The sequence below is a fragment of the Phocoena phocoena genome, chromosome 19 (genome assembly GCF_963924675.1).
Source record: "Phocoena phocoena chromosome 19, mPhoPho1.1, whole genome shotgun sequence".
NCBI classification, from domain to species: Eukaryota; Metazoa; Chordata; class Mammalia; order Artiodactyla; family Phocoenidae; genus Phocoena; species Phocoena phocoena.
In genome coordinates this window covers 7,775,189-7,788,744 of record NC_089237.1, presented here as the reverse complement: position 1 = coordinate 7,788,744, position 13,556 = coordinate 7,775,189, and the positions used below count along the sequence as shown (strand labels likewise).

General features: G+C 54.9%; 1 protein-coding gene across 1 annotated transcript; it reads right to left on the bottom strand.

Annotated features, from left to right (window-relative positions):
- Positions 1-1,832: 1,832 nt before the first annotated feature.
- Positions 1,833-6,361, bottom strand: UBALD2 (UBA like domain containing 2). The gene is made up of 3 exons (XM_065897883.1): positions 6,242-6,361; positions 5,792-5,854; positions 1,833-2,150 (listed from the first exon to the last, which is right to left on the bottom strand). The coding sequence occupies exons 1-3, from the start codon at positions 6,359-6,361 to the stop codon at positions 1,833-1,835; spliced, it is 501 nt and encodes a 166-aa protein (XP_065753955.1).
- Between the last annotated feature and the right edge of the window lie 7,195 nt (positions 6,362-13,556).

Genomic DNA, 13,556 nt, shown 5'->3' with positions numbered 1-13,556 from the left:
ACCCAGCTTCAAAGTACATGACCACATGCAGAGGGACCAAGGACAGCTGCGTCCCCAGTTCTGCTCCACTCCTGCAGGGGCGGCCCCACAGGTGACCTTGTGAAGACACACGAGGCCCAGGAGCAGCACGGGCTGGCCTGCCAGGTGGGGCCCTTCCCAAGTGTCACTGCACGTTGGGCCTGAACCTCCAGGCCCCGCAGTCCTGATCGACAGCAGTGCCCGGGCTGCTGAGAGAGGGAGGGAACGAGCCCACTCACACATGTTAAAGGGGTTTTTTTTTTACGGGGGGCAGGGGGCTCAGGAGGAATCCCAGCCCTGGGGCCAGCCACCCACTCCTCCATTTGGGCGGACAAGCTCCTCACGCACCTGGCCACCTGCGCTGGAGTCTGAGAAGAGCCCAGCTGCCATCACTGCTGCTTCCATTCCAGCGCCTGAAGGCCGGGCGAAAGGGGGAAGGGAAAGGAAGCCAGTCCTCTTGGGGACCCACCCAGTCTCTGTGGCTCCCTGATCGCCTCGGTTGACCTTTGGGACAGGGCCACACAACATGCACATGGGGACAGGTTACCCCAAAGGAGGCTGAGGGCAGGGACGGCAGAGACAGGCTCAGTGGCAAGTGCCTGGGGGAGCAGGCAGAAGCGTGGGGCTGCCATTGGGCCCCCAGGCGGGGAGGCAGCTCCCCCACTGCAGGCAAAGACAGGGGCTCCGGGGCTGAGGCCTAGCCTGCGGTGGGCTGCATGGTGGTGAGAGCCAAGGGGAGAGGGTTACCGTAACCAAGCCAGGAGCTGTCCTTCCTCTCCTCCCCACGCCCAACCGGATCCAGCCTGTCGCATGGCCCCCTGGCCGGGATGCCCCTTATCAGAGCATCCAGACCCGCCACGTGGCAATGGAGCTGGTCCCCCAACCGCAGCACAGCCGAGAGCCTCACCACCCCTCTGCCCAAGGAGCACGCTCTCCACACCAAGGTAAAGAAAGGCACCGCAAACCAGGCAAGTTAGAAAAGTCTCTTTTAAGTTTTAAATTAAAATTTCACCCTGGTGAGATGACTGATTTGGGAACTAAATCCAAAGGCAAGCCCTCCACTCTGTTGTCCGCGGCTGGGCTGCATGGTGGAAGAGGCAGGGCAGCTATGGGGGTCAAGCCCACTGGCAGAGCCCGGGCCTCTGACCCCAGTTGGCTCTTAAAGTCCCGCACAAGCCCTGCACACCTAGATGGAGACGGGGGTGACACCGGGAGAGGCGACAAGAGCTGGAGAGCCACTGGCTGGGGGTGGGGAGAGCCTCAGGACGGCGAAGAGGGCCCACACCTTCAGCCAGCTGGCGCATCCCTCCTGCCGCCATCACGTGGAGTGGAGAGGTGGTGGTCCTTCTCCTGATTCCAGAAGGTGTGGCCTTTGGGAGGAGGCAGCCGGCAGACACTTTGTGACTGCAGGATCACACCACCTGGCTTCCAAGCACCTGCGCCCGGGACCGGGGTGGAGGGTGGGGTGCTGGCCCAAGGGGAGGCTTCTCTGGCCCTTCCCCGCTGACCCAACACCCGTCAGCCAGCCCCATTCTCACATACATTAGTTACTTTTATATATTCATATATATATTATAGTTATATATTAAAAAGAGAAAAAAAACTTGCCTGAAGAGAAAACTCCTGAAGGACCCAAGTGGCTCAGGAAGTTTACTGTCCCCTCCACCCACAAAAATTCTCTTATAAAATCTTCCAGTGCGATCTTCAGGAAACCCCGCCCACCCCAGCTCCCCCCACCCCGCCCCGGCCCTCCTGTGTCCCCACGACCCTGGACTGCCCCCCAGCTCCAGCCCAGCGCCCGGCGGCACCCAGTCTCATCTCTGGCCATCCATCGCAGCCACGGCTTTCTGCTGGGTGCCCCCCTGCTGTGCTCCAGGCGGCCACGTGGGCTGCGGGTGGTGGAGATGGTGGAAGCTGTGGGCCGTGGGGGAGGAGGGTGGGATCCAGGCGGCCTGGTGGCTGGGCGGGGACGAGGCCCAGAAGGGGCTGAAGCTTGCGGGGGGGGAGCAGGCCACCGCGGTCATGGGGCCGTTGTTGTTCTGCAGGCCCTCGGAGGCGCGGAGCTTGGAGAACATGGCCAGCGCGTCGGGGAAGTTGGGCGGCGTGGCAGGTGTGTTGCTCGGGGTGCACATCTGCTGGGAGAGAACACTGGGGTTGCGAGGGCTGCCTGCACCGCCCCCACCCACCGCCCCGATCCCAGGCCACTGTCTGCGGGTCCGTAGAGCCTTCCCACGGGGCGCACCCACGCTGGGCCCTCCTTCCTCCCCGTTTTTCAGTCCGTAAGAGGTTTCAGCAGGACAAAAGCACCCCTTGCACCCTGAGCCAATAAAAACAGAAAACCGGGGGCGGACTCCTACAATTTTTGTCAAAACCAAAGAGTGTTTCCTGAGGCTTGGGAATGACGCTCTGAGTGTCAGAAGTAGACGGTCAATTCCGGCAGAAGCTAGGGTGTCAGATTGAAGCCAGGACAAGGGAGGCAGCCCAGGACACCACCGCTGAGCGCCTCACCCTGGGTGAGAAACCAGCTGGCTCCTCAATAGTCCGCCCTCAGACGTTCCGAGGTTGTTAGCCAAGGGAAGGCGGCCAGATCCAGGATCTCCCTCCTATGCCAACCCCGGGGAGGCTGCACTGGCTTGGTGCTTGGGTCCGTTCCACATCCACAGCGCCAGCCCGCGGGCCTCGGGGCCTCAGCCTGCGCTCTCTCACTCCTCACCAGGGTGCTAGGGCATTCTGATGGTCCTCTCGGTTACAGATGAGGAAACTGAGGCCCAGAGCTCAGGTCACTGGACCAAAAACACACCGCTGCAGGGCACAAGTCGAGAAGCCCGAATCCCGGGGCTCCCGGGTCTGCAGGCCCAAGCTCTTAACCTCTACCCAGCCCCACTCTGCACTTAAAGAGTCAAGTGCAACTTCATGCCTGGGCTCCCCGAGGACAAAAACTGGCGTCTCCCAGCAGGCTGCCCTTGGCCAGATGCTGCCAGTGTCTCGGTACGCTCAGCCCCTCTCAGCCCGCTTTGTGAGGGCAGCTGCAGACATCCCAGCATCTGCTGTCTTCTGCCACCACCCTGAGCAGGGACCCCAGCCAGGAAGGGCAGGGGCTGGGCTGCTGGGCGGTAACTGGCAGCCTCCCTGCAAACAGCGGGGACCGCAGGCCTCCCAGCCCTGTGGCGTGGGAGGCATGGGGGTGCCACCCCCCCGAGCACTTCACCAGGGTGCACGGAACAGGCCGCAGAGAACAAGGCCTGCCCAAAGCCAGTTCTGACCCCGCAGCAGCTTCTCCCTTTCCCAGGAAGCCACGGGAGCCCTTCTTTGAATTTCTCCTAATTTTAGCAACACCGGCCCCTCCCCCAGGCACAGGGCTCAGGGAGCACGATTCTAGGGCTCCTCACCTTGCTCCCAGGGCTCTGTCCCGGGAGCTTCCACAGCTCTACAATTAAACCCCAGCCCAGAAGGAGGACAGGCCCACGGGAGGGGGGCAAACCCCCTCCGATGAACTGGGCCGGCTCCACATCAGCAGCTGGGGCGCTCCAACCAGCGTCCTCTCCAGGGAGGCCACAGGACCCGGCCTGGCCCCACCCAGACCATTTCCCTGCTCCCTTCACTCCTCCCCGGCCCGCCCCCACCCCCCCCAGGGCTGACTTCTCGGCAGCAGGAAACAATGAATGGGGGGTTGGGGGGGACAGGCCAATTGCATCACAGCATCGTGACCGACTTCCCCAGTTCACCGAGCCAGTGGAGCCTGTCTCCTCAGCAGCCACCCTGCCCCCCGCCCCCGACAGCGGCAGCGGCCTGGATCCGGGGCAGGCCTGTGCCCACCTGCCTGTGTGAGCTCGGGCAAGTCCCTTAACCTCTCTGGAGTTTCTCTCTACTTCTATAAAACCAGGGGTTTGGACCAGGTCCTGTAAAAGTCCCTCCAGCTCTGCTTCTAATAGCTATGGATGGAGCTTTCCAGCTCTCAAGCACACCCAGCGTCCACTGCACCCTGCTAATGTCCTACTGCTTCGCATCCAGTGTCTTTCTCCTCTTCCCGGCCCTTCCCAATCTAACCCAGGAGCCCTCCCTTATCTAGGAAGATGCCTCCGACTGTGTATGTACAGTCATCTATGGGACAACCATTTATCAGCAGCTCTTGGGCCTGGGTCACTTCTGGTATTTTTAATCTAACATTTTCCTTTGATTTATATTATCTCTAAAAAAAATTACCAACTCCTTGAGGGCAGGGATGGCGTTCTCATGGATACACCGATCATAATGTCTGTTAAAAAACCAGCCACAGCCCTTGAGGGAAGCTTCAAAAAGATTACAGTCCCTCAGGATTTGCAAGGAAGGAGCAACAGAACCTAAAAGGACCATCAGTCCCAGCTCTCGGGGGCGAGCCCCTCTGTTCAGGGCAACACAAAGTGGCTGTGCTGGAAGCCTGGGCCTTTTGAAACGACCACAGTTGGTGGAGCAAACCTCAAGGCCCCTTTAGGAGGAGACGGAGGCAAGATGGAGGCAAGCTCCAGGCTCACACCCGAGCTTCCCATGGTCCGGTACAGGGGAGGGTCCCCTGGAGATGAACCCCTCTTGGGTTTACCAAGAGCCCAGCCTCAACTGCCACAGCCCTGCAGCCAGCGTAATTCTCATCATATTCCGATGCGCTTTTGTTCTTTGATTTATACAAATAGCATATGGGCTATTCCAAGAGAAGAGCTGGTTAAAAGGGTCAAAACAGACCCCTCTCTACTTGTCCTTTGCAACTAGACGAATACAGAGCGCCAAAGACAAGACACAGCAGAGGAACCATTTGCAGCTTCTCCAGGCAAGGCAGCGGCTCTGAGAAGGGAGCCACGGGCAAGGACACCAAAATGCCAAAAATGTACTCCAGAAGCCATAACAGATCTCCTGGGGAATCATGTTTTACAATCCCTATCTTGAGGCCCTCCCCCCACCAGCAGGGCTAATAGGTAACTAGAGAGGTAGAGAAGGCATTCAATCCTCTAAAGTGAAAGGGATGTCCTATGCCTGTGGAAAGCAGGGCAGGAGGGCAAAGGCCCAGGCCTGGGGCCAGCTTGGAAAAGAGAAGAAAGCAAATCCAGGCCTGAACCACTTCTGTTTCCTGTGTTTTATGTATCTTCACCTACTGAGATTAAACGCATTCTTGGCTTATCTTGTCAAAAATCTGTAAGTCTTCCACGCTCAGGGTAGGTCTTTTTCCATGAACAGGAAAGAGTGAACATAACTCTCTGGGTAGAGCCCAGCTCCCAGGCCAGGGTGGATTTATCCCTTTCCTGTTCTCTGCAGAGCTGGGTTGTCTGGATGGGGGGCTGCCACTCCAACAGCAAGACGGGTGCTCCATATAGACAGACATTCCAGGTCTCAGTCCCCTCGGGGCCCTTCACTCGGCCCGGGTTCCCCCGACGTCTAGTTGTCGTCCGAGCCCCCCTCCCCACTCCCTGCCAGCCGGCTACTCCGCCGGCCACCCTCGCCGCCCTCCTAGCCCCTGGCCCAGGGGGAGCGCCGAGCACAAGGCCTCAGGTCGAACTACAGCAGCCCAGGAGGCCTGACCGCAAAGTTGGGCGAGCCAGCCGGCCCTGGGAGCCGCTCTTTCCTGGAAGACATTTTGGCTCTTTGTTTACATCGCGGCTCGGCGCTCCCCGGCAACATGGCTGTCACCGTCGGTGCCTGACAGCGGCCCCCGGCCCGCACCCTCGGCCGCCCGGGTGGGCTGCGGCCGCGGCGAAGCCGGCCCTCCAGCCCGCCGGCCCTCCCGCCGGAGCCCGGCCACACTTACCATCTGGTGGTGGTGGTGGCTGTTGGGAATGTTGGTTTCTTGGAAAAACGTGCTCAGGGCGGTCTGCGGACAAACATAGCGGCAGGGCGGCGGTTAACGGGGACGGGGCAGGAAGCCCACCGGCCGGCCCTGCCCCACCGGCCGGGCTCATCCGCAGTGTCCGCGGCGCCGCGCTCGGGCCGCCGGGCCCGACCCCTCGGACGGACGGCCCGCGTCGCTCGAGGGGGCGTCCCCAGGCCGCGCGCGGAGGTACAGGGCGGCAGGGCCCCGCGCCCCACGCGAGACCACGAGGTCGCTGAGCGCCTGACGGGGCGATATAAATAGAGCTTTCCTCCCCCCACCCCCTTCCGTGGCGCGCGGCCGGGCGCCCCGGCCTGCGCCTCTGTCCCAGTGCCGGCGGCCGGGGAGCGGGGCCGGCCGGGAGCACTCGCTAGCTCGGCCCGCACGCACCTCGAACTGCCAGTGGGCCGCCTGCAGCAGCTGCTTCGCCTGGTCGGCCGCGCAGCCCGCGGCCAGCACGAACTGGTTGATCATGACCTGGTGCCGCAACTCATCCATGTTCACCGACATGGCTCCGGCCGGCGCCCCCTCCCGGGATCGGCGGCCGCGGGAGGCCGGCCGCCCTCGGCTCGCGCTCGCCGCCGCCCGCGGCCTCCGGACCCTCGCCCGCCCCGCCGCCCGCCGGGCGAGTGTTGTGGTCCGGCTCGCGCGGCCGGCCGACACCACAAACAACAGTGCGGGGCGGGGCCGGGTGTCCCAACGTTCGGGGGCCGCGAGCCGCCGCCGCTGATTGGCCCGCGCCGCTCGGCCGGCGCCCGGCTCCCTGGCAGACGTTCGATTCGAATCCTGCGGCCTGCGGGCCCGCACTGTTTCCCTTTCTGCCTGGCCGCGCCCATTGGCGAACGTCGGCGCCGTGGGGCTCCCCGGTATTGGCCGAACGCTGTGTTTTGGCTCGTCCTGGCTCATGATTGGCCACGGCCCGGCGTCTGGGGAGGAGCCGCGCGCGCTGATTGGTCTCCCTTGGACCTGTTTGAACTCAACTTGAAAACCTTGAGTGCCTGCTGATTGGCCGAGGCCCCTCTGTTTGCTGTTGTAGGCTTGGGGGTGGTGCAGCCAAGTTCATTCATTACTTCATTGAAACTGAACATGCTCAGCTGGAAAAGCAAGACAGAGTGGCTTTGACTCACTTCCTCTGAAAGATGTGGTCATCTCGAGAAACAGAATGATCAAAATAGAAAACAGACAGAGCCTTTGCAGCTGCTCAACTCTCAAAATTGTTTATTTTTTAAAAAACTTTCAAGCTGCTCTACTTTTTTTTTTAAGCTTTTTACTGAAATGTAACGTACCCCCTTCATGCCTCCTTCCAGCCACTACCCACCCCAAGAGCCCAACAGTCTTCCCCTACGTTTTTAGGACAAAAACTTGGCTCTCTGAAGACGAAAACTACTGTTAATGTACACTATAGATACAATTGCAAGGGGGAAACGAGACTTTCTCAGACACTAAGCTAAAAAACTGTTTTTCCTTAAATTGATTGGCCTAACTGAAACTTTAATTTGTTTCTATACATGTACCGGCTCTCAACCCTTGACATTTAAAAACAAAGTTTATTTATATGCACTGAGCTTCCATCCTCTGGATTAGGATTTAACCTTCAAGGTTTGTGCTTGGGATTTGTGCGGGTGGGGAAAGAACTAGGAGTTTAAGCATACTGAAGAAAGGCCAGAGAGTTTAGGAAGGTAAACATTGCTAGGAATTCACTGTTAGAATTTCTGTTTCTAAAAAACTTAGTAAGTTCTGGATCTGAAATACCAGTCAAAGAATATGTAATAATTAGTTAAGAGTCTTCAGAACGGGAGGCTAAGAAGAAAGCAAGCCATGGTTCTATTTTGACTTTGCCTAAAGTGGATTTAACTCTCCATCTAAGAAAACTTAACCATGTAAAAAAACAGAATATAAATAGGAAAAAGTTACACCCAGTGTTTATGTTCTGATGAAAAACAGCCTCAGGCACTATAATGAGTTTGTCCCATTTAGTCTTTTTGTTTGTTTGTTTGTTGTTTGTTTTGAACAAGCAGGAGTCAGCTTTTTGCCGCGGCCAAAAGACCCATTTCTCTTCCCGTAATTGCACTTGGCCACCCCCAAGCGCTCATGGGCTGAGAACTGGAGTGTGACTAGAGAGTCAAGTACAGCTTGCAGCCCTTCCCTTCCAGTAATTGCAAGGTGAAATCAAAAGTGAGTATCCAGGGCTTCCCTGGTGGCGCAGTGGTTGAGAGTCTGCCTGCTGATGCAGGGGACGCGGGTTCGTGCCCCGGTCCGGGAGGATCCCACATCCCACATGCCGCAGGGCGGCTGGGCCCGTGAGCCATGGCCGCTGGGCCTGCGCGTCCGGAGCCTGTGCTCCGCAACGGGAGGGGCTGCAACAGTGAGAGGCCCGTGTACCGCAAAAAAAAAAGTGAGTATCCAGCAGCTGCCATTGCCAAGGGGCCTGGCCCACGAGCAGCCCAGAACAAGGAAGTACTGTCACTGTGGCTCCAGTTTCCACAAGTACATACAGTTGTCAAGCATGCCAGGGCCATGAGTAGTAGGATCTAACTGGGCAGAGGCGTTTCAGGCTGCAGGAGCCCTTAGGTCTTATTTAAGAAGTTCTCAAGGAAGACAAAGGTCCTGAAAACACCAAAATTGCCAAACCTATTTTTTTTCTTGGATATCAGTGTGGTTTATTCCAAAGCTTTCTTTAGTTTACCATTTGCAGGGCACAGCTGTAGGCACCTGGCATAGGCATGGAAGACAAAGCCCCAAGCCACTCTGGTTATCTGCTGGGGGCCTAAAGTCACCCTGGGCAGAGAGAGCAACAGAGTTCTGCCTCTGAGTTGTGGCCGTGAGCAGTGGAAATACTTAATCAGTACTTTGGCTTCTGAGAATCTCTTCAGTGATGTATGAGGGTAGGGCTTCCCCTTCTCGGACTGGGAAACAGGAGTGCCAGGGAGAATGAATGAGGTCCTGTTTGTAGAGGGCTTTGAGCTGCTGGGATGAAAGCAGCTCCCCAAGTGTAAGGTATTATTAACTGAAGGTATTATTATTTTAATCTGAGAGGACAGTGTGCATCAGGTAACACAGAACAATAAAAACATGCCCGTTAATAACGAATAAAACACAGTAGTAGCCTTGGAAGGAACAAAATCCTTGTTACATCAATGATCTCTAGGCTACAGAACGGGCCATGTTACAACAACTAAGAGAAACAACCTCAGCCAGTATTTCCTCCAGGCCCGGATAACAAGGATGCTGTGAATGCAAGTCATTGAGTTGGTACAGAGACAGGCAACAATAAGTAGCTGGACCATCACAAACAACTGCCATTTACCAAGCACTTCGTGTGAGCCAGCACCTTCTGAAGAGTTTACTGTCTGTTAACTCACGACAATCCAGAATTCCATTTCACAAGCAAGGCGGTTATGGCCCAGAAGAGGGGAGGAGCTTACCCAAGGTCACAGTAATCAGTGCTGGAGTGAAGCATTGGCCCAGCGTAGTTCCAGAACCTTGCGGTTAACCATTACACCATACTACTTTCCTTAATGCTGCAGTGTCACCTCAGTGGGGCTCACAAACAAGAGCTATCAAGGGCACTGGGACTTGCACAGCAGACACTTGAAAAGTAGTGAGCCCCAGATGGGGAAAAGGAGGCACCAGCTGTCTTGGGCAATCATGGGGGAGGGGTGGAGAACTGACATTCCCAACCTCCATCTCTGCAGTGCATTCCGTTCCTATTCCTTTTTTCTTCCTTTCTACCTCTTACTCCCCAACCCAAACTGATCCAACAAAGCTGAGAGAGGGAGGGACTTCCCTGGCGGTCCAGTGGTTAGGACTCCGTGCTTCCAAAGCAGGGGGCGTGGGTTCGATCCCTGGTCGGGGAACTGAGATCCCACATGCTTTGCGGCACAGCCAAAAAATTAAAACAAAAACAAAAAACAGAGAGGGAACTTGGGGACTCTTGGTACCCAAGGCCCACCACATGCAGGCTCCCCGTGAAACTTTGTACACCTCTGCACATCTTCTCTGATTTGAAACTTCTAATAGTCTTCAGGCTCAGAGAGGGCGAGGAACCGACTCAAAGCCACACAGCCCCTGCTTGATTTATGGTAGCAATGGGATCAGATCTCTCATTTTCTCCCATCCCTTCCTTCCCTCCCTCCTTTTCTCCCTCTTCAAATTCTTATTTCTTGTTTCGCTGCTGTTGCTTCAAGATGCCAGGACAAAAGGACGAGGTGGCCAGGAGAAGCAGAAAGATGTTGAGAGAAGGAGAGGGAGAATGGGAGAGGATGAAGTGCCAGGTAAAGAGACCAAATGCAGACAAGCAGCACCAAGGTCTGCGGGGCAGCTGGGTTAGGGTGGACCCAGGCACTCCTGGAGGTGGGATGGCTCCCTTCTCCTTTCGTGGACTTCAAATGCTATTGCCAGCCCTTGTTTGTTTAACACAACCTATTTTTTTTACAACTACTTGCCAGGGCAAATTTATGCTATTTCTACTATATCATGGGCAAGGTAAACTTTGCCACTTTTTTTTTTTTGCCACTTTTGAAGCATTTGGTTTTTTCCTAGTCTTTTTCCTTAAAGAAGATGGGGGCTTAGTGCAGGAGTACTTCTACTCCAGGCAAATCCCAGTCCTCTGTGATCACTGAGATTTTGGCTCAATGACAAAACATTATGTCTGTTGAGAATGTACTCTGAACCCAGCTCTGCGCCATTCTTTATTTGGATTATCTTGTTTAATACAACAACCCAGGGAGGTGGGGACTGTGCATATCCCCAACTAACAAAGAAAAGCAGGATCAGAGAGGGTAAGTGACTTGCCCCAAGTCACTCAGCTAGCTCAGGGTGGAGCTGAGATCTGAACGCAGGTACTTGTGTTTGCTCCCAGAGCTCTTAAATATCACAATCTACTTTCTAGCCCTGTCCACCCCCTGGAATGCACCTTATCTTCTCTCTCAGTGGTACTGAAAAGACACAAAAGCTTGTCTGTATTATTGGAAGTAGTGGGAAGGTCAAAGCCAGTCCTCAGGTGATGTGAGTTTATACTGCTTTATACCAGATTGCGTTTTCACCAAATGTCACATGTCCACAAGGGACAAAGGCCATACCAATCCCAGAACAGTTAATGGCAGTTCCCAGAAGGAGCACTGAGGCCTGTACTCTCTGTCCCGTACCTGCCAGCCCCCTGATAAGGCAGCCCCACCTCCCATTGCCAGGTGTGTCTTATGGTAGCTAAGTCTCTGGCAACACTTTCGAAGGGATGTCAGAGGTGGGTCTTTGCCGAGGGGGACAGGAAGGGAGGGCAGGAGACAGCCTTCTTAGGAGGGTCTTCCTTCTCTGGGGGCCTCAGTTGTCTGCTTGGACTCAGGCACCTGCCACTTTCTCTCTATGGGACAGGAATTGATCAGCCTGGAAGTGGGCCTCTCTAGCCCCATCTGTGAGTTCAAAACACAGGAGGCCCGTTGCTGTGGCAGCCACTGACTTCAAGGTTCGAGACAGCCTTCCAACCTGACACACCTTTTCTTTTTTTTTTTTTTTGAGAATTATATCATATACCAAGTTTGTGTATAACCTATGCACAGTTTGAAGAATAATAAACAAACACCCACATACCCAACATAGAACTGAAGTACAAGACTAGTACCTTTGAAAACCCTTGCATGACTCTTCCCAAATGCATATTCCTTTCCTCCCCAGACACATAATCCCCAAATCTGCATTAAGCATTCCCTCCCTCGCTTTTTCTTTTTTACAAATTTATTTAGTTATTTATTTATGGCTGCGCTGGGTCTTCGTTGCTGCGCGCGGGCTTTCTCTAGTTGCGGCGAGCGGGGGCTACTCTTTGTTGCGGTGCGCGGGCTTCTCATTGCGGTGGCTTCTCTTGTTGTGGAGCTCAGGCTCTAGGCGCGCGGGCTTCAGTAGTTGTGGCACACAGGCTTAGTACTTGTGGCTTGCGGGCTCTGGAGTGCAGGCTCAGTAGTTGTGGTGCACGGGCTTAGTTGCTCTGCGGCATGTGGGATCTTCCCGGACCAGGGCTCGAACCCGTGTCCCCTGCATTGGCAGGTGGACTCTTAACCACTGCACCACCAGGGGAGCCCCTCCCTTGCTTTTCTTGGTCATTTAATCCTATGTGCAGTTATCTCCAGACAAAGGCGATTGTGGGTCTGAGACATTGATCCCGTTGATTAAGTGACTCACCTTTCCCGGGGCCCAGTCTTTCTCTCCTCCAACTCTGCTGGGTGAGCTCAGCGAAGCCCCCTGAGCAATATGGATCACTCGCAACAAGGGCTGGCTTTCTTTTTCTCTTTTTCTCATTTTCATGACCTCAGGCAGTGACTCTAATCATAGGATCAATCATAGAAGATTGTCCAAGAAGGCTCCTTGGAGGAGGGAGATCTGAGTTGGGAAGGATTTGGGTAGATAGAAAGGAGACGGAAGGGAATTTTTGGAAGTGGAAACAGTACAAACTAAAGCACAGAGTTACCTTGAAAGCAAGTTTATAGCAAGACCCGTCGGGGCTTCTGTTGGGGAGTGGGGTGGGGGAGACACTAAGCTTGGAGAGGCATGGGTTGGAGTGGACCTGCCCTGGGCAGCGGGGGAGGCGGGGGCTGAGTATCACTTCCTTTGTCCACAAAAAACGGTACATGCTTCCTCAGGTTGGTGCAGAGACTCCGTAAATGGGCCAGGTAAGGCTAAGCTCTGCTGAGGTAACTACAATCCTACAGTCTTACTTCTCACTCATGCAAAGTTCGCTGCAGTTCGGTGACTCTCAAGAAAAACTGCCCTCTGGGTAGTGATATAATGATCCAGCCTGTAGGAGCTTCCACTGCCTTGTAGCTCCGAACTGGCAAACTACAGCTCTCGGGCTGCCTCCTGTTTTTGTAAATAAAGTTTTATTGGAACACAGTTATATTTATTTGTTTATGTATCATCTATGAGTGCTTTCATGCTGCAACAGAGCTGAGTAGTTGCAGTATGAACCACAAAGCCTAAAGCGTTTCCTATCTGTTCCTGTGCACCAGCTAGAACTTGGCAATGAGAGGCTTGGAGGGTTGAATGTCGGCAAGTAAACGCTTTAGCCCAGAAGTAATACACCTCTGCTCACGGTTCATTGTCCAGGAGAATCACATAGCCTCTCCTGACTTCCAGCAAAGTCGATCTTCCGCACACCCAGAAGTAGAGATCCAGGGACTGGTAAACATTAGCAGTGTCTAAACCACCTGCATGCGGCTCTTCCACAGGTACCAGCCTGTTGGGCAGTGAGGATGAACCTATTTTCACTTCCTTATCTCTAAATCCCAGAGTCATAGAGGGAATATAAATGGACCAGGATCAGCAGAACGGAGAGAAATATTGGAGAGGTCTGTAGTTTCCAGTGAGATGCTGCTTGAGGTTTTGGAAATTTTCAGAAACACAGGAAGCCAGCGTACATTTAGGGGGGAAAAAAAGGGAAGGCAAGTCCTGGAGGAGAAGCATTTGTTTAAAATAAAGCCCCTGGTCATTTTTCTTTTTGCAAGTTTGGCAGTGACAGGTGCCCTCCTGTCAGGAACACAGGGCACCTCGGGTCAAATGATGGATGCGTGCTATTTCCTAACCCCAAGAGCCCACACCGCTCTTTGGAGCAAGCAGGGTGCTGTTAATAAACACAGGGCAGTGTTCCACATAAAGAGGAAGGAAGTCTCTACTGAGAATGAGAGCACTGGCTTGTACACAACAGAATTGAGAAACCACC